This window comes from Mirounga leonina, unplaced genomic scaffold (genome assembly GCF_011800145.1).
Source record: "Mirounga leonina isolate KUSES-001 unplaced genomic scaffold, KU_Mleo_1.0 Mir_170, whole genome shotgun sequence".
NCBI classification, from domain to species: Eukaryota; Metazoa; Chordata; class Mammalia; order Carnivora; family Phocidae; genus Mirounga; species Mirounga leonina.
The window spans coordinates 2,467,141-2,487,294 of NW_023270433.1; the positions used below are offsets into that span (position 1 = coordinate 2,467,141).

The 20,154-nt window shown below is 60.4% G+C and overlaps 1 protein-coding gene across 2 annotated transcripts in view; it reads right to left on the reverse strand.

The window, feature by feature from the left end:
• COL5A1 (collagen type V alpha 1 chain) overlaps positions 1 to 19,805 on the reverse strand; it is a 148,907-nt gene extending 129,102 nt beyond the window's left edge. Inside the window, exon 1 of one of the 2 annotated variants that reach the window (XM_035015484.1) lies at positions 19,310 to 19,805. In XM_035015484.1, the coding sequence (XP_034871375.1) occupies positions 19,310 to 19,424 (115 nt within the window). In that variant the 5' untranslated portion in view covers positions 19,425 to 19,805. The remainder of the gene's footprint in view (positions 1 to 19,309) is intronic. The other variant, XM_035015483.1, reaches the window with a different exon arrangement.
• Between the last annotated feature and the right edge of the window lie 349 nt (positions 19,806 to 20,154).

A 20,154-nucleotide genomic window follows, 5' to 3' on the forward strand; every position in this document is an offset into this window, starting at 1 on the left:
GGTTTAGGGTCTGGATGGGTGGGTGGGTGGTAGAATAGATTGATGATCTGGATGGGTGGGTAGGTGGTGGAATGGGTTGATGGTCTGGATGGGTGGGTGGGTGGAGGAATGGGTTGATGTTCTGGATGGATGAGTGAGTGGTGGAATGAGTTTAGGGTCTGGATGGATGGGTGGGTGGCAGAATGTTGATGGTCTGGATGGATGGGTGAATGGTGGAATGGGTTTAGGGTCTGGATGGATAGGGGGATGAGTGGGTGGGTTAATGGCATGGATGAGTAGGTGGATGGATGGGTGTGTGGGTACACTGCGTGGGTGGATGTGCAGATGGATGAATGGGTGGATAAAGACAGCAATACACCTTTGCCTATGTAAACTGAATTATAGGCACCAAAGCTTCATCTCTTGACACTCCCTCTTCTGCCACTCTGTTCATGCTATTCCCCAGTCATGCCAGACCCCAGATTCAAAGACCAAGGTCACACAGCATCAAGGGATTGCACATCCTGTTTCCCTGTAGTTGGAATCCTCCTGTTGCCCCAACCACCACTCCTGGTGAATCCCCACTCATCTCACAGACCTCAGTTTAGACATTGTCACCTCAAAAAGGCGTCCTTAGGCCCCCATGCTGGACCGGTGGCCCTCCTCTGTTCTCACTCTTGGAGTTCCAGATTACACCATGCGAAATGGCTGCTGGACCATTTTGGCCCACAACACGGCACTCCCCCATGGTTCAACCAACAGACCGATCACACACTCCCGTGACGGTCCAGGATGTGGGGCTCAGGGGCAGGGAGCCCATCCATGCTTTAGTGTCAGGCATTTGGTGCCATGAAGAGCCCACGTGCCTGGCACGCCCGTAACACTCTCAGACGAGTAAACAAGGGGGGACCTCAGTTCCTTCCCCCCACAGTGCCGTGCTCCACCAGGACAGACCAACCCCCTGTGAGAATAATAGTGGCTGAGGTTTGGGGGCCAAGATTTACCTCCCAGCAGCGATCTTGTAGAAACAAGACATGAAGGGCCCGAGGGCACAAGTGGGGACGTCAGCTTTTCTAGGGCAGAGGACTCCCTGGTGTCATGTGACACCTGACTCACCGGGGGAGGGACCCTCAAAGCATCATGCCCAGGCTGGCTTTCCAGGAGGTGGGGGAGCAGAGAGCTGGCAAGCGAGACTCCAAGGACCCTTGTGACTTGCAATGCGGAAAGGGGCAAATCTAGTGACAGCAGGTGGCTCTGCTGCTGGACAGCCTCGGAAAGACTGTGCCCTGCCCTGGCCTGGGAGCGCAGGGAGATGATGCAGTGAGTGACCACCCAGCCGGGACGGGGCTCACGGGGTCGGAGGCCAAGGGCCACACCCACCAGCACACCACCACATGCTGAGCTCCAACACGATCGCACAGAACCCTTCCTATGTCAAAGCTGTCATGTCCACGGCCCTCTGGTTTCTTCCTACTGGCCCGTGAGGGGCCCCCCAACCCGCGTCTGCAGGATGGTCTGGGGGCAGGTGCCATTCACAGCTTGAGAACTGCCACCTGTGCAGAAGGTACGACGCGCGAGCCTCCAGCCCCCAGGTGGGCACACGACAGGCGAGGCGCCACCCACCGTGGTGTGCCAGGCTGGGGAAGCCACAGGGCCGGCTGAATCCCAGACCCCGTGCTCAGCTGCGCCACGCTGGGCAATTCCTTCGTGTTTACCAAATGAATGCATCATCAGCACCTCCCTCAGAGGGTTAAAACCGACAACGTCTATGGACTCTGCCCCCAACTTGCTGTGTGACTCTAGTGAAGTATGGACCAGCCTCAGTTTCCCCACCTGCACAACGCGTGGATGGGGGTCATGGAGGACAACTTCGGCTCTGTGAGTACGTGTGCCTACCGTCAGAAGATCACTATTATATGCACAGTCGTCTGCTCAGTCCCTTCCTGAATAGCTTGTTTCTTTCCCTTTTTTTAACCACAGACTTTTTTCATTGACTAAGGCATTCCAGCCCAAAGCAGCTGCCTGCCAGCAGGAAAGGCCCGAGGCTCCCCGAGCAGCCGGCCCGCACCTCCCTGTCGCGCCTCTCGGTCAGCGACACACCTGCCCACCTCGCAGCCACCCACGTGCTCCTGCAAGCCCGCCGGTCGCCCACCTCACAGGATGCCGCGCACCCAGCCGCCCACTCCGGCAAACACCACCAGTCCCAACGCTCGTGTGGGCATCCTTATCACCTACGCGTACACAAGCCGAGATGTGTGTGATTTTCCTTTTCATAGAGATGGGCTCACACCACGGGAAGGATTCTTCACCTGCTTCCCTTTATTAACGTATCCGGGAGACCAATCCCTTTCAGGAAACGCAAAGCCAAGAAAGCCCCTTTCTCTTAGTTGCTGCAGAACATTCTTATCCGGATGGCTCTGGTGACGGGACCGGGTCACTTCCATCATTTGCTCTTCCAGATGGTGCTGCCCAACCCTACAGGTGTCCGCACACACGTGTGTGCGTTCCGTTAGGGAAAATTCCAAGACCCGGCTGAGCGGCCAGGTCCAAGAGCACGTGCATTTTAATGTTTGCATATTCGGAGAGAGATTGCCTCTGCCTGTCATCGAGGGGCTACCTAGGAGAACACCCACTGCCCCTCACCGCCTGGAGGCAACAATGCGTGTTGTCGGTGTTCGGTCTGGCCAGGTGGGGGGAGGGGGTGTCTCCCTGGGCTTTCACCTGTGTTCCTTTCCAGGGAGTAAGCCTCCTCTCATGCATTTAAAACTATCTATATTTTGTTTCCTAAGAACAATGCACGCCTTTTGTCCATTTCGGGGGGGGGGGGGGTTCCTGGCCTTTTCTTATTGATTTACAGGAGTTTTAAATATTACAGCTTATCAATCCCTTCTCTGTGATCCATATTCATATTCCTTTTCTTTTTATGCTTGTTGGTTTTTGGTTTTGCTTTGGCCTGAGAAAAACTCTTTGACTTTTGTGGAGTAAAACTTTTTTTTCTTTTCTTACTTCTGGGGTTTCTGTCCTACTGGGAACAGCCTCCCCACCCCCAGGTTGTGACACCCAGTCTCCCACGATTTCTTCTGGTAGCTCTATGGTTTCATTTGCGAAGTTCCCATCTTTGATCCATCTGGAAAGCATTTTGGTGCAGGAGGAAGGTAGGGTCTAGTTTCTCTTCCCCAGATGGTGTCTTCGCTCTCCCAGCCCATTTCAGTGACTAATCCTTTCTTTCCCAGCCAACGTGAATGCTGCCTTTATCAAACCCTGAATTCCTATGGGTGCTGCGCCTCAAGGGCCACAAAGCACAGGCTGACCAGCACCCCCAGGGCCGGCCGAGGGGCTCTGCTGGCCCAGCCCCCCTCACAGCCCACGTGGGGTGGGGGCGGAGCTCTGCTGGCCCGGCCCCCCTTGCAGCCCACGTGGGGTGGGGGAGGGAGGGGCTCTGCTGGCCCGGCCCCCTTCACAGACCACGTGGGGCGGGGGAGGGAGGGGCTCTGCTGGCCCGGCCCCCTCACAGCCCACGTGGGATGGGGGAGGGCGGGGCTCTGCTGGCCCGGCCCCCCTCACTGGCCCAGCCCCCAGGGCATGCTCCTCCCCCCCGCACCCCCCCCCCGCCAAAGGGCAGCCGGAGAGAGGACACCCCAGTGTCTGAGATGGAAGCAGCTCAGGCAAAATCCGAGGCATGCATGCCTCAGGAATGCCCGGGCACTTACAATATCAAAAATGGAAATGACCCAACTTCCAATCACAGGAGACACTAGAAGTGAGTCAGGCTTTCTACAGCAGTCATGACGAAGAACAGCATGCTGTCCTTATAAAGCGAAGGGAGAAAGTGCAGAGGAGCTGTGCTGGGACCCCACGGCCCCCCCCCTTCAGGGAGAGGACACTGGGTGGGGGCGAGGCCTCCCCGCTGCGTGGACTGCACCCTCATTTCCAGGCCAGTCACCATGTGCTTCCCTCCGTCCCTTACTCTTCGCGCTCAGACCCAGTGGAGTTTGAGTTTGGGGGTTATGGGTGATTTTTATTGTCTTCTCTATACTTTCTGTGTTTTCCAAAATGACTATAATGAAAAATGTATCCTTTTTCATTAAAAAACATACATAATTACAGAAAGAAGAGGAGAGGGGGAAGACCTCTAAGAGACGCGCACCCCTCCCCACCCGGCCTGGTGGGGGCTCCCCCCACACCTCCTGGCCCCGCCTCTCCTCTGAGCATCTGCACATGTCCCCTGGACGCCCTGGGCATCACAAGCTCACCCCCAAGTCCCGACTCTGGGTAAACCAGCAGCCTGGCCCCAACATGCCCTCAGAGCCACTGTGCGCAAACCCAGGAGGGCTGGGGAAGGACGTGGAGGGGGACACGGAGCCAGGCGGATCAGGGGCCAGCCTGGTCCTGGCCCAGCCCCGTCCACCAGCGGGGGTCCCCAACTGACTTCTGAGCCCCTGTGTCCCCAGCAGCCCACAGGCACTGCCCTTCCTCTCCTGGGGTGTCAGGACAGGGCAGCACAAGGGAGGCAAGCCAGGGGTCACCATGCACTGACCCACGGGACTGGGAGCCCAGGTCCACCCCCTCCGCCCCAGGGCCAGGCCGTGTGCCCTTCAAGGGGCGCTGTGTCCAATTCGCAGTGCACAGACCGAGGTGCTCAGTAAACGCTGACCTGCATTTTAGGAAGGGCTTGTCTTCAGCCCCCCGCCCTTCAACGCTGAGGCACACAGCCCTCGCTCACAGCCCCGGAGCTCGGTTACACACTTGGACACAGAGGTTGTGGCCCAGCAGAGACGTGATTAATGCCAGATCCAGGGAACCATGTCTGAGCCAGAACGTTCCGTGAGAGTCATCTCTCGCCCATCCAAATGGGCAGCTGCCACAGTGCGCCCTCCTTCGAGCACTGTGACAGCCGAGGCCGGGACCGAGGCACCAAAAGGACGTGAGGGCCCTGGGGCCAACGGGACATGAGGGTGGAGAGGGACTCCTGGAAGCTCTTCCAGCCCGGCCGCTCTCCCCCTTGGTGCTCACTCCCCCCACCCTGTCCCAGGGCCCATGGAAGGGGCGCATCCCCGGGGGGCCCTGGGCACACAGCATTGTGCACCGAGCCGGTCTGGGGAGGGCGCTGAGAGGGAGCTAAGCCTGCACAGCTGGGCCTGGCTGGGCGGACACAGCAGCCCAGAGTTTCCCCAGGCGCTGGGAAGCCACAGTGGGGAGGAAGGGGCAGCAAGAGGGAGAGCCAGCATGAGTCGTCCGAGAAAAATGTGCATGCCTTGAGCCTGACATACCCCAGAGATGGGCTGCCCAGAACAGCACGGTGTCGCGGCCGTTCTGGGGAGCAGTTACTCACTGGCTGTTTATACTGCTGCAGAAATCAGATCAGGAAATATTTTAATAAGGGACTAGAAAAATACCAGACTACCCCTCTTCGGAGGATTTTCGTTTTTATTTTCTTGCCGAGATATTGACCAGGTTTCAATGTTTATGGAGAAAGGCTCATTGCCTGGAGCCCAGTGCTTTCGTTGGGGCTTAAATGCAGCACGGGGAGGGCTGGAGCAGGAGAGCCGAGAGCTGGACCCAGAGGAGCCAGCCCAGGCTCTGCAGAAGTAGCCGCCCGGGGGAGGTGGTTTGGAGTGCCGCGCCCGTGATCTTGGGCTGCATGTGCGGGGTAGGGAAGCAGGAGGTGGTACCCTTACGGCGACAGGAGCGACCCCATCACCCACCTAGAAGGCCCGCAGAACAGAAGCGGTGCGATGTACGTGCCCAGAAGAGAAGAAGTGCTCTGGAGAAGGGCAGGCAGAGCTGACAGCATGTAAGGAATTCCAAAACCGGGCTGACAGGGTTTCTGGAAGTTATTTACTGGGAACTAAAGGAGTGTGAGGTGAACAGGGCTGGAGAGGGTCATCTGGAGAGATGGCAGCTAAGGGGCTGGGTGACAGCTGGGAGATTATCCAGAAGATAAAGCAGGAGGGGGTTCGGCAGGAGGAGGTGGTCTGGAGTGCTCAGAGCCATGTTCAAATCTCAGGTCTGCTCCTTGTTAGCTGAGTCGCCAGACCCATCCCCCCAGTGCCGACCTCCCGGGGTTGTTGGCTGAAGCAAGCAATGCTGAGCATACAGCCCTCGGCACACAGGACGCATTCGGGGCACCAGCCAGCTCTGTGCTCCCGGGACGGTGCTCACGCCTGCGCACCCACGCACGCACACGCCCTGCCACAAACTGGTCATCTGCTGGGGGCGCCCTCAAGAGACCTGGGAGGGTTGGACTGCTGCCTGAAGCATGGTGGCACTGGCCGAGCGCAGATGGATGTCTGTGTGGGACGAGCCTGTGGAGACTCCGATCCAGCACCCAGAGGAGGTGTTCTTCCACACCTGCATGACCGAATCCCAAATCCTCCACCTCCTCTCTCCCCTAGCCCCTGCAAGGGTATCGCACCCCACATCCCCGCCTCTGCCAGCCAGCACGGTCCCCTCCTCCTCCCCCAGAACAGCCCAGGTCCCTTCACGCCTGCGCACCGTCCTTCGGAACGCCAGCTCAAAACACATCAGCCAACACCCTGAGTCTGTGACGGGCTCTGCATTCAAGGCCACAAGCACACGGAGCCCCTCCTCCGCCACACGCACTGCGCGAGGCCACCAGGTCCAGACACCTCGCCTGCTTTCCCCGCTCTACACCGAGCCTCCTGAAACTGTCAGCACCAACCTGTGGGGGCAGCATCCTCAGCGCCATTGTGCACGTGGAGAAACTGAGGCACAGAGGATCGAGGGCACACCAGGAGAGGGGCAGCACCAGCCACCCCAGCCCCGCCTGGATCTCCGCGTGTCGAGCAGGGACTCTGGGTGAACCACCCCCATTCTTGGCCTTGAAGTTTGGGTCTTCATGGCAGTGGCCGTGAACATGGGCCTTGCTCCCCCACCGCCTGCGCCCGTGGACTTCTCCGCTTCCAGACGTGGCCCCCCACGAGACCTGCCCGGGACCACCTACACACTGTATGCCCTACTCCCTTGGTTTCAAATAAATTGAGATTCCCTGAACTTTTCCAAGTCAAAGCCATCTGGCCGGCGCATGCGGGATGGGTGTGCTACCCAAGCAGCAAAGTTTCTGAGGGACTGAACAGTTCTCTAGGACTCATGACCCATCTGAAGAGAAAACCAATTGATCCTGGTCCTTGGCAAGCCTGCACACTCTCCCTGGCTTTTTGGATCCATCCTAGGCAATGTGCTAGTAAGATAAAGGGCGGGCTCAGCAATCAGGCCTTGGGGCATTGGCTCTCCGGGGCTTTTTAGTTCCTTTACTGAAATGTTGATAGTTTAAAGATGTGGGTCAGGTCCTTGCTCAGCTTCCCCAGCCAAGGAGAGGCCGCGGCTAGGCCGCACCAGCTTAACTCTTAGGACATCGGAGGGGCTGCTCGACCCCCCACACGGCCCTCAGAGGGAAGACTGCTTGAGGCGAGCCCACCCTTATCTTTGAAAACATTTGGCTTGCACAGACGCCCCCACTCCTCTTTCATCATGTGTCGGCTGATAGGAAGCAGGCGAGACCTACCTGGCTATAATCCTCTCCCCATTCTTTCCTTCCCGCTGACATGGAAAAACTGACTCAGACCGGGGCAGTTCACCCCCTCCTACAAACACTCTCCCCGGGGCCCAACACCGGGCCATCCAGGAGGTATGGGGAGGATGTCGGGGGCCCAGGACCCAGTTCCTCCTGAACGCGCCAGGGCCTTGGGAGACCGATGACAGGCAGAGAGGTCATCCGCAGTGGCCACCAGGCTTCCCCAACGTCCCCCCGCCAGCCCCCTGCTGCAGGGATGAAGGTCCTGGAGAGGAAGGAGGCAGCCAAGTCCCACCTCCCCCGCCATGAGGTCTGCCCTCTGAACTCTGCCGCCTCACGCTGGGGCCTGTTCCCAAGAGGCTGCACAAAATCAGATTCCCGTAACCGAGACCTATTTTAGAGGCCACGACTCTGCCACTTACTAGTGGCAGGGCTTCTGTGGGCCTCAGTCTTCTGGCCTGTAGAATGGAGGTGAGACCTTTCACCTTGGAAGGATGTCATCCCGACAAAACGGCGCACAAAAGGAAGAAAACTCGTAATGAATCTCACTCTTTACCTTCAGAGAAACTTCGCAAGCAAGCGCACCTCCCTCCTGCTGCGCTTACGTCCCTTCACCAGGAGAGGACTGTGGGGTGCTGAGAATCCCCCCGGCCCAGAGCCTGACTGCCCCCCCAGCGGACCTGCGGCCCAAAGAAACGGGGGGCGGGCCCGAGAACCTAGAGACCAGTCAAGCCGAACAGCCTGTCCCCATGTCCCCAGCCCTCTCGGGGGAGAAGAACCCCCCACTGTGTGCCTTCCAGCCCCTGGACAACAGCATCCCAGGGCCAGGCTGCTGTTTGTAATGGGAGAGGCCCAGGAAGGGGAGGTGGGAGCCTGTCCCCACGGAGGGGCCCAGGGCGCTGCAGGGAGGGTCAGGATGGGCTGATTCGGAGCTGGGGGGCCCCACTCAGTCCTGGCCTGCACTGCCCCCACCGGGCTCCTCTCCCCAGGCAGGTCCTGGTGGCATGGACACAATGGGGAGCTGTGAAGTGAGGAAAATGGGGAGTGTCTCCACTTCGAAGCAGCGTTCACTATATTTCTGGTGAGCAAGGAAGCTTTGAGAAGTTGGAAAGCCCTTAAAAAGGTGGTTTGTGGCAAGCAGGGCTCTGGAGGCTGGGTTCTGGCACTTTCCACTCCAGGTGCCGTCAGCCACCAGAGGGGCCCGGCAAACAGCGGCCATCAAACCTGCCTGGGACAGAAGGAACCCTGGGACACACCTGAGATCCTCCAGGTTGCAAGTCCCAGGACGAATCTGCCAGGTTCGCACACCATCCCCCCGATGGTAGAGATCCAAGACCACGGGGTTCCCCTCCCAGCCACAGGACAGCAGGCAACAAAGCCTGCCCCAGGGGTCTGGCCCCCCCACTTCTCAGCAGCCTTCGACCCCAGGAAGCCTCAAGCCCTCCAGTTCTGAGTGGGTTCATCAGCAAAACCACCCCAAGGCCAGAGGGCAGACCACTGACTCCCAGTAAGACATCCAGTTCCTTCCCCAGGAGCCTGGGCCTGTCTGCTGTCGGGCCCCCCCCCACCGAAGTAGCTCCCCCGTATCCAGTGCAGAAGCTTGCACAGCAGAGCTCCCCAGGGAGTATTATCTGTCAAATGCACCCCGACCCCTCCTGGATTCGCCCCTCCATCACTAGCTGGGCCGTCTGCACTAACTGGTCAGCTGCCTCTCTGGTCCAGCTGAGCCCTGAACTCGCACGCAGAAGCTTTGTCCCCACTTTCCCCCTGACGACTCACTCGTGGCTCCCTGAGCTCTGCCAGGGCACAAAATAGCAACAGCGATATACAGTATTATTACGACATGCTAGTAACTACAGTGACAACCCTGAGCACAGACGTTACTGTTACTAATGTGAGTCTGTCTGCCCTGCTGCCCCGAATGCAGGAGGCAGGACACCCCGCGAAGGGCTCTGTATCCGCACACAGGTCACCAACGCAAATCCCCCCAGCCGCCTTTCTGCGTGCTGCCATTGCCTGTGGTCTGGAGATACGCTGACTCGGATCAGAGAGGTCCAGTAAAGCACCAGAGGTCACACAGCCAGGGTCCACACCCTGCTCTCTTGGCCTCCGAAGCCGCTGTCCTCTTCCCTGTGTGCTGACTCATCAGTGCTTCCCACCCTCATCTTCTGAACTTCCCTTTCAAAAGTCAAAGGAGGGTGCCTGGGTGGCTCAGTTGGTTAAGCGACTGCCTTCAGCTCAGGTCATGATCCTGGAGTCCCTGGATCGAGTCCCACATCGGGCTCCCTGCTCAACGGGGAGTCTGCTTCTCCCTCTGACCCTCCCCCCTCTCATGTGCTCTCTCTCATTCTCTGTCAAAAATAAATAAAATCTTTAAAAAAAAAAAAAGTCAAAGGAGTGGTGGGCTGCAGGAGGGACGGGGTCCAGCCCTGGGCTCCACCTCCTGCTCTCGTCCTCGGGGGTCCCCGACTGAGCCCACTCAGAGCCCCACCTCACAGGAAACCGGACCTGCTCACCCACCTCCTTTGCTCCCAGTCAACCCCAGAAAACACCAGGCAACCAGGCCAGGGCCCCAGACCCAGGGAGCTCCAGTCTTCTGCAAAATGCTGGCAAAGCTGCTGTCTCGGGACCAACCCTTGGGGCCAGGACATCCCTGAGGGGTGGGGGAAGCCTGCTCCAGATGAGGTGACTGCACATGCAGCTGGCTGGGGCCTCTGATCTCCCTGCGGTCCTCAGCCACAGCCTTCAGGCCGAGCCACGCCTGGCCGCACATCGTCCTCGGCTCTTTGGCCCCAGCAGCCTGAGTGCCCCGGGGACACAGAGCCACGCCTGAACAGCACACCCAGTGTCCTGTCTCAGGAGTGTCCCATCAGGGCCTGGAGCAGGTGGGAGCCCAGAGGCTGCCCCATGAGCCTGGCCCACATCTTTCTTGGCCTAAAGAGGACACAGAAGGGTGCTGCCTTCTCTCCTGTGGCACCTTAGCAAGTCCCAAGCGGCTCAGCGCCGAGGCCTGAATGAGTTCCCCCCTATCGACCTACATGGAGGCCCCATACTCGTCCTGCACTGGACACGCCACAGTCATGACTGTGAGAGCCAGCGCTGTGATGGTCCTTAGGCACATCCTGTGTGAGTTAGTTCCTCCAGTCCTTCCAGCAGGCTTCTGAGACAGGCACGGTCTCTATGCCCATTTCACAGATGGGGAAACTCAGACACAAAGTGTGCTCCTCGGTGTGGAGCCCAGGCACTCGGCAGAGGCAAGATGCAGGCGCCCTGCCCTCCCCGCTCCCAGGGGAGCTAGGAGCCTGGCAATGTGCAGTGCTACAGCTCTCTGGCCCAGGACACTGAACTCTGAGCTATTCTCTGGGTCCCTCAGGTGGGGAAGCTCATCCTCCCTCCCACACAGACACGGTCCAGAGAGGGAAGGACTCGCGCTGAATGTGCTGGGCGGAGTCTCCAGCTGATTGTGACCGGACATCAGGGGTCAGTGGCACAGTCCCCGGGTGGAGGGCGGTGGGTAGGGCTGGACGGCATGAGGTTAGCCATGGGCAGACACTGGGCAACCCCACGTGCATTGTGGGGAGTTGCTGTGCTACCTTTGAAATTTCCCCTGATCACTGCTTCTTGAAGGTGAGGCCACCCTGAAGAAAGTAGGGCAGACACGGGGATGGGAGCCCCTGCCTCCCCTTTTCCTTCCTGGCCCTTCTCCCCTCGTAGGTGCCCCACCACCACCACCATTCATGCTGAAACCTGCAGCTTACCTGTTCAGGGGAGGGAGGATGACCCTGAGAGAGCCCCGGCCTCCCCCACACCCTCCCGCTCTGGGCCAACTCCAGCTCCTTCCCGGGGCTCGCTTCCTGCGCCCCCCATGCCGGCCCCACCACACCGGGTGCCCAGGAGGCCCCACAGGTTCCCCGCGTTCAGGGAAATGTAGCCACTGTCCAAGCAGTAATTTCTGAGCTAAAGGGCCCTTATCTAAACTATGAACCTGAATAACTAATTCCCTAGAAAATAATTCCATTTGGAAATCCTGTTGCTGATCTTCCATCCTAGAAAGGGCTGGCCACTCCTGCCCTCTGGTGCGAGCATTTTCAGTCTGAGAGGCACTCCCTCCCCTGCATAAAACCAGCTGGGATGCGCTACTGTCTCCTCAGAAGGACAGCAGTGTCTCCTCGGGGCGCTGGTACCAGAGACCACCTCCTCCGCCTCCCTCCCCAGGAGCAAGCTGGAGCTCCCCCCAGCACTGCACGCTGTCTCCAGAGAACAAGGAACAGGGAAAAGCAAGGAAGAAACCCCGCAGGAAAGAGGTCCCAGTCACTTCTCCCCGCAGACCCGGAGGATGTGAGAGGTGAGGCTCAGGCTTCCTGCAACCAAACCGAGCTCCGGGGCTGAGGGGCGGCCCTTCCTTGTCCACATCTCACTGCACGGCCCCTGTGCAGGGCTCTGGGCTCCCGGCTCTCCCCACGCCCAGCTCCAGGAACCCACCCAGCTGACCCGGGGCCCGCTGGGTGCACAGCCGCCTGGCTGTCCTCCCCAAGAGGGCCTTGGCGTTCAGCGAGGCGCAGTGCGGCGGGAAGTGAGCAGCCCAGTATCAGATGAAGGAGACAGGCCAAGGCTCCCAGACTACCCACGGTGGGCAGCACGCGGACCTCGCTCTCTAGCCCAAGGACAGAAACAAAAGCCCCACGCTGCCAAGGCCCCCTCGCCTGGCTTGGAGAGTGGCAACCCACACCAGCATCTGTGATGGTCCCACACCAGCGTGGCTGGAAGGTGCCTCCCCTCTGATTGGCCAGCACCCCATGGGGGCTGGAAGGTTCCTCCCTTCTGATTGGCCAGAGCTCCATGGGGCTGGAAGGTGCCTCCCCTCTGATTGGCCAGCGCTCCATGGGGCTGGTAGGTGCCTCCCCTCTGATTGGCCAGAGCTCCATGGGTAGGTGCCTCCCCTCTGATTGGCCAGCGCTCCAGGGGCTGGAAGGTGCCTCCCTTCTGATTGGCCAGAGCTCCATGGGGCTGGTAGGTGCCTCCCCTCTGATTGGCCAGCGCTCCATGGGGCTGGAAGGTGTCTCCCTTCTGATTGGCCAGAGCTCCATGGGCCTGGTAGGTGCCTCCCCTCTGATTGGCCATTGGCACGCCCTACCTGCTGGTGATTGTTCCACTCACTACCTCCCACTTTGTGCTTCACTGGACACAATCACCGGGGCGGGAGTCTGATTCCCCCACTGCCCCAGAAGCTCCCATGCGGCCGGGACCCTCACCTATTGCTCCCCCGTGCACTTGCCGCCCGGTGCCCGGCACAGATCTGAGTCGCGCTGGAGGTCCCCCAACACTTCGGGCATAAGCGCCGCCACCCCACACGTCTCCAGGCAGGGGCCAGCCTCTGTGCGGGTCCCTCTGACCCCTCTACCAAAGGAGCGGCCACCGGAGCTGCCCGCTGCCCCTCTCCGTCACCCGCGGCAGAATGGCAGACGATTGCTTCCCACGTTCCAGTTACATTAAAGCGCTCACTCTCTGTCATGGTGAGATCGCTATTTTTCCAATTCAGGCTCAGAGTTTTAACGTGTAAATCCCTGTGCTGCATGCACACATTCTGATGGCATTTGGGGGCATTCAGTAAAATAATAAAGAAGTCATCAGGATCCCTATTGCCAAGGTGCGGGTGGGGAAGCCCAAGCCAGACAGGGCCGTCCTCCAGCCCAAAAACAGGGGCTGCAAACAGAAAACAAAGGGACCCTCCAGCTCACACACAGAGACATTGCAGCGCCCCCTGGAGCTCTGTAGGATAAAATTTTGGAGAATCTGGGTCAGACTGTGGTTCCATTTCTTGAGCCTGAGTCACCAAAGAATGGCGACGACATTTACTTCTAATGTGGGGTTACTACTAGGTTGGGGATCTGCCAGAAAACGACTGGGTGAGTCAAAGCTGATGGGCCGGTGCCTCAGATGGTGTGACCCCCGTGACCCACACCACCCAGCCACACACACCCACTCACAGCCAACCCTGCATTCGTTCGTCCCATAAACGGCTCTCCAGCCACCTGGGCTGGCATGGGTGCTAACACAGCATCTGAGCGGGCAAAGCCCCCACCAGTGCACCCCCAGCACCAACACGTCCAGCGCACCAGCCATCACTCCCGGTCACGTCTCGGAGGCAGAAGACCGGAGTCCTTGAGGTGGGATGCGGGCAGGTCCGTTCCCATCTCTGACTCCAGTTGCTCCTTGTAAAGTGGGGGTGGCCCGAGGAGGAAAGGGAGCAACCTCCACGCCCAGCCTCAACACCACAGGAGTCCCGGCAAGTGGTCTAATAAACCAACCAGGGGACATTTTCTGGGTCACCACTTCTGTTCCTCCCATGAGGCAGGTGCTAGTGTGACCGTCCACAGGAGAGAGAGGGAGCTGCTCATGCAGCCAGCCAGCGAGCAGGGCCGGGAACTCAGCTCCAGACCCCATACCTGCTGCCTCGGGGTCTGGGAAGGAGAAGAGGTGGGCTCACTCTGAGCTCTGCACACATTATTCACTGAACCCCCACAAAGAACCCTGCAGGACTTAGGATCATCAGCCCCTCCTTAAAAATAGGGAAACTGAAGCCCAGTGGTGCTAAATGCGCAGTTGGTAGGAGTGGAGCCATAGATATGGCCGCCCTGAGCATCACCCACATGGGATTCCCCATGCCGTACCCCCAGCAGGGGTAGGTCTGCCTTTGAGAAGGGCCAAAGCCAGCTCCACCTTCAGGATCTCAGGATCCCCGTGAGCCAAGACAGGCCACAGATCTTAGAAGGGACATTTGGCAGAGTGTGGACACCAGAGTAGCTTCTAAGGGGGAACCCAAATAAGGGGGAACAGAGAAAGTACAGTATCACATCTCCACCCTCCTGTGAGTAGAAACATCTCGTCAAAGGATCAGTCCCAGCAGGACCCTGATAGCCCTGCTGAAGGAACCCCACCTCGTGGTTTCCCAGCGGGCTCCATGCATGGCCACAGTTCATCTCCATGCCTCCCATCCAGCCGGGGGCAGGGGGGTGGCGCTCATGGTAAGGAGAACAATGTCACCTTGCCCCGGGCCCCTCAAACACAGAAGGGCCTCGGGAAACCACAGGCACACGTACACCCACCTACACACACAGACAAATCTGCACATCACATGCATGCCCTTGCACCGACAGGTACGCTCAGAAACACAAGCGTGTGCCCGCCCCTCCAAGGGGCTTGTTAAGTGTGTTCACGTATGTTGTCTCATGATCCATGCAAACGGTCCAGGAGGTGATGAAGAGCACACGAGGGACCCACACTGACCCAGCCTGTGGGTGACAGAGCCCTCCGGGGATGGTGCCTCCTAAGACAGCCACACCTCCCACTCCTGGGCTGCTTCTGGGATGGCCCGGTGGCGGGGGGCGCGGGTAACACCATGCTCTGTTCCTTTTGCAAAAATACCAGCCTGAAAAGCAGCCATGGCATGTCCTCCCTTACTCAGGGGCTCACTCTACATCAGGCATCCCACACAACCACCCCTCAAAGCAACTCTCCCCATTTTCCAGACAGGAAAGATGAGGCAGGATGACTGGCCCAGACCAGCCACCCGAGCGGGTCTCAGAAGCACTGACCCCACAACTGTCCACGCTGCCCTGGGGTTCAGCCACCAGATATCCCTTCCCACTCCTAACTGCCTGTCCCCCAGCACAGGAACCCAAAGTCGTGCCCAGAAGACCCCCACCCCCAGCCAAGGTTGTCAGTTTATCTGCAGAACTCATCCAACGGCTCTGCTGCACCAGCCTCGCATGCAGGGGCAGAGAGGGTTAAAGAAGCCCCCAGGTCTCCATTCACCTCCCCCCCCCCCGCAGAGACCCCCTCTGTCTCACTGCAGCTACTTCTGCTGGCACAGCTGTCCCAGGACAAGCGGAGCTGGGGGCGCCCTGCCAACCGAGTTAATGAGGGGCTTTCCAGCCAAGGGAAGCAGCCCCAGAGAACACCGAACACCAGAGCAGAGTTTGGAATGTCCTGCCAAGAAGGAAGGGCGGACAAGGGTAAAGCCAGAGGTGGAGGAGGGCACCTGCTAAGGAAGGGGAAGAAGAGGCAGAAAAGACCAAGTTTAGCATCACCTCCTCCAGGAAGCTTCCCCAGATCTCCCCAATGGGGCCAGCCCTCCCAGACCACGTAAAGTGGCACGTGACACTTGGCACAAAAATGAAGAGTGAAACAAACCCGTCCCCCCCGCCCCCCGAAGACTTAAGAGTTCCTGCAGTGAGGAGCCCTGCCCCCTTCACCTCTGTCCTCCCATAACCCTCCAGGTCAGCCTGGGTAGAAGGCAAATGCCTCCAGGGTCCAGCCAGGTCTTGAGGATGAGTGAAGAGCCAGCTAAAGAGAAAGACCAGGAGAGTGGAGACTGCAGTCAGTCTGGTCCCTCTCAAAGGCATTCCAGTGAAAAAGGAAGGAGGGGGGAGGAAGGAGAGGAAGGGAAGGGGGAGTAGGGGGAGAGAGAGAGGGGGAGGGAGTGAGGGAGAGAGGGAGGGAGGAAGGAAGGAAAGAGGGAAGGAAAGAAGGGAGGAAGGAAACGGGGTGGAGGCAGGAAAGAAGGAAGGAAGGGGTGGCAGGAGGAAGAGGAGAGGGAGGGAGGAAGGGGAGGAAGGGGGAAGGAGGAAGGAGAGTGGGAGAGAAGGAGGTAGGAAGGTAGGAAGGAAGGAAGAAGGGAGGGAGGAAGGAAGGAAGAAGGGAGGGAGGAAGGAAGGAAGGGGTGGAGGGAAGGAGGAAGGGTGAGGGAGGGAGGAGGGAGAGAGGAAGGAAAGAGGAAGGAAGGAAGGAAGGAAGGAAGGAGTGGAGGCGGGGGAGCAAAAGCAACAGGGCCCTCACCCTGGGGCCACAGGGGGCAGGACCCTCCCCCGCACTGCTGCTTGGGGCACCAGGTCCCTCCCACGAGAGCTGATAAATGGAGGTGAAGAGGTATCCCCCCCACTGACCCCCCAAGTCTGAGGCACTGAGGCGTGGCCATGCCAGAAGCAGAGGTCAGACAGACCCAAAATCTGGGGTTCCTCAGATGTGTCCAGGCAGGTGCCAGCACATCCATTACCATGATTACCAGGTGCCAGGGTCTCCCGGGGGAAGGACCCTGCCTTGCTCCTTAAATGCAACCCCAGGGCTCCAGTGTGGGCTCGACCCAGTGCTTCAGGGGTGGGGGTGACTCATCCCTGACCTCAGGGGCTCAGCGCTAGTCTGGCCTCTGCTGTCCCGTTATTAAGTGGGGGGCGGGGGTCAGTGGGCATCTGCTCCCCGCCTCCCCTGGGCTCCACCCAACAGTGTCTGCGATCCAGGGAGGAGGCGGGGCCAGACGGCCAGAAGGCAGGGGCGGGGCAGGCGGGCATCAGCTGTGCGGGGCTAAGGGCGAGGCCTCGGCGCCTGTCCAGAAATATCTGCAGGGTGGGGTAATGGGGCAGGCTCTGGCCAGCACCCCAGAAACAGCCCCAGAGCGGCATCCCAGGAGAAGGCACTCTGTGCTCCGGCCCCGGGGAAGGCACTCCTGCCCGCGGCCACTGCCGGCTGGTCACAGCCGCTGGGCAGTGACCACAGCTCCAGCCCCTCCAGCCACTGAAATCTGGACCAGATGAGGGAGAGGGCTCCGCGGAGCCAAGCTGGCTCCTGAGCTCCTCCCACTGACTGTTCTCTTCTGGGGAGGAGGGGAAGGGGGAAGGATGGAAAAGGGTGTCTTTCCAGCCAACTTGATTGAGTCAGAGGAAATTTAACCATTTCATATCTGTCAGGCCCCAGAAAACTTGGACAACTCTTCCCACAAAATTATTGCAAGAAGCAGTCACGTGAGCGGAGTCACCCAATGCCAGGCCGAGGAGATGACCTCAATTTCCAAATATTGGGGTCATGTTTCATTTCACATACTCTCCTCCGCCCCTTACAACGTTAACCGGCCCCAAATGCAATCTTACTTTTCATTCCTTCACACACTTGGCCAAGGAGAAGGTAGGAAAAAAGAGCCATGTTCAGAGAAAACTCGGAAAACATCTGGCAAGTCCCAAAATGGAGAGAAGAACAGGCTCCCACCTCCCGCATCTGGGGTGCCCAGCCGCCCCCTCTGGCCCCGTGCGGCCCTGCCCTGGACTTCAAAACCGGCCTCACCCCGGGAGGTGGGGACAAGTCTGGGAACCCGCTCAGAAAAGTGACTTCTTCACATGCTTTCTAACTGTCTTTCTGACAAAAGCCAAATGTGCAATTCCTCAGCCCTTCTGCCACGCGTCTGCTTCCAAGGGGCTGCCCTCGCCCTTGCCCTCGCCCTCGGGGAAGAGGGGCTTGGAGAGGGGGCAGGGACCGCAGAGGCAGAACCCAACCCAAAACTGCCAAAGGCATGCTCCCCAGGCAGCACCTAGCCCCAGCTTTTTGGGGTGGAGACTCCCCTGAAGGGTTCCCTCCCATGTTCCTGGGGAAAGCCCATCTGAGGAGCAGGACAGGGCTAAGGCCACCATGGGGCCCCCCGACCACATCCCCCAACGGACTCCAGACCACTTTCCTGGAGACCACGACTGTCCTCCACCTTCAACTGACCCCCAGGGACAAACGCAGAGTCAGTTAGCCCAGGATCTTGGGAATGCTGCTGGCAGCCCGGGGATAAGACACCAGGTCCCCAGAGCTAGGCGAGGCACCCTTTGTCTCCCCCAGCCCCATGTTGGCTGGACACCCTGACTCCTGCTCATCGCCTTTGGCCCACCACACGCCCATCATGCCAGGAAAAAGGGAAAGAGTATCTTAACTGGCAAGCGGAACATGAAAGTGATTCTTCCCACATGACTTCAAATTACAAAGTGGAGGACAGAAGGGGGCGGGCAGTGGAGCCCTTGGGCCAGCTGGGCCAGCTGAGCCCACCGCCCCACCCCCGTGCCCCTCACTTTCCCTGACCTCGCACCAGCAGCTCTGAGCCTTGTCTTCCTGCCTGTTAATGGGGACTCGGGGGGTTTTCTGGGGCCTCTGATGTCTGAGGTGATGTGAAGACCCATCCCACAGGTAACCACCAAGGTGACGCTTAGATCCACTGTCCCATCAGGAGGCTGAGTTGGAGGGAGCGGGGAGCTGTAAGACTCCCCATGAGAGAGAGCTCCTTCCAAGTGAGACCTCTGGCAGGAGGAGTGCCCCATGTGGGCACCATCTGAGCCACTCAGCCTGACCTCCACCACCATCTCCCGGCTCTGCTCCGCGAACCCCCTCTCTGGGAGGCAAACCAAAAAAAAAAAAAAACCAACATGCCTCCCAGGGGGTCAGGAGGTTTGGGGGTGGGATTAGGAGCAGGGCTCCCCAGGATCAGGGAGCACTTAGTGGCCAGGATTGCAGGACTCCTAGGAAAGCAGAGACCCAGCCTGGAGTGGGCCTGGGGGGCGGGGGGAGAACAGGGCTTGGGGGCTCAAGCTTCTGGGATTCCCCCCCACCGGTGGCCAGTGCCCTCTCACCCCAGGAGCCCGGCCGGAATTGACGGGCTGTGACTCTAGGGGGCGACCCTTCCCAGGTTTCAGGAGAGGAAGCTCTGCGGCCGGGCGCGAGTGATGTGGGAGAAGCTAAGTTTCGGGACAAAGTTTGCCGGCCTCGTGGACAGCCCCTCTGGCTGTTCCAACGCGAGGTCCTTCCCTGGCGCGCGCGACAGCCCCACCCGGCCGGCCCTGTGGCGCGCGGGGTACCGTGCTGGCGCGTCTCCCTCCCCGGCGCCCAAGGCTGGCAGTCGGAGAGGCGGCCCGCGCCGTCCCCGAGCCCGGGACCGCGCCGGGGAGGCCAGCGGGGACCGGGGATGACAGCCACCCCCGCGCCCGAGCGCCTTACCTGCGCGGCTCAGAGGCGGCGCCCACAGCAGCAGCAGCAGCAGCAGCGGCGGGGACAGCGGCGGGGCGCCCGGGCGCGGCGCGCGGCGCGCTTTCCAGCGGGTGTGGACGTCCATGCCGGCGGGGCGCGGGTCGGGGCGCGCGGGGACGCACGGGGGCGCGGGCCACGGCCCGGGAGGGAGCGGACTCGGCGGGGGCCGCGCGCTTTAGGACGTCATGGGGAGCTGGCGCCGGCGTTCTCTTTGTGGCGGTGGCTCTGGGGCAGGGGGCCGGCTGGCGCGCTCGCCCACGGGCGGGGGGCCGACCTTGGCCCGCGGGGCGGCCGGGACCCCACTCGGCTTCGCAGCCCTCGCCTCCTCGCCTCCTCCGACTCCTTCTCGCCGCCTCCTCGCCGCCGCCGCCCCGCGACCCGCTCCCCGTGGGCGCTCCGCTCGAGTGAGGTCCTGCGCCAGCCGCGGGGACGGGGAGTGCCGGCCTCGCCTTGGGCGCCCTGCGCTTTTCCCCCCTTCCCCTCCCTCCCTCTCTCCGGGAAGGCACCCGCCGAGGCTGTCGATCCCCCGCGCCCGCAGCAAATCAGAGCGCGGCGCCGCGCTCGGCCGGGCCGGCCCCCGCCTCCCACTGGGCGCCGCGGGCGAGGGGGTGGGGCCAGCGGGCGAGTCGCGGCGAGGAAGGGGCTGGCCCGGGGCCGGCGCGGGCGCGGGCGCGGGGCGGGGGCGGCGCCCGTCTCCCGGCGAGAGCGCGCGGACGCGCCCCGCGGCTCTCCCCCACCCCCGGGCCCCGACTCTTCCCGCCCGGGTGCCCGCACCTGGCCCGCCCCCAGGAGCCACACTGGAGGGGCCCCGAGTT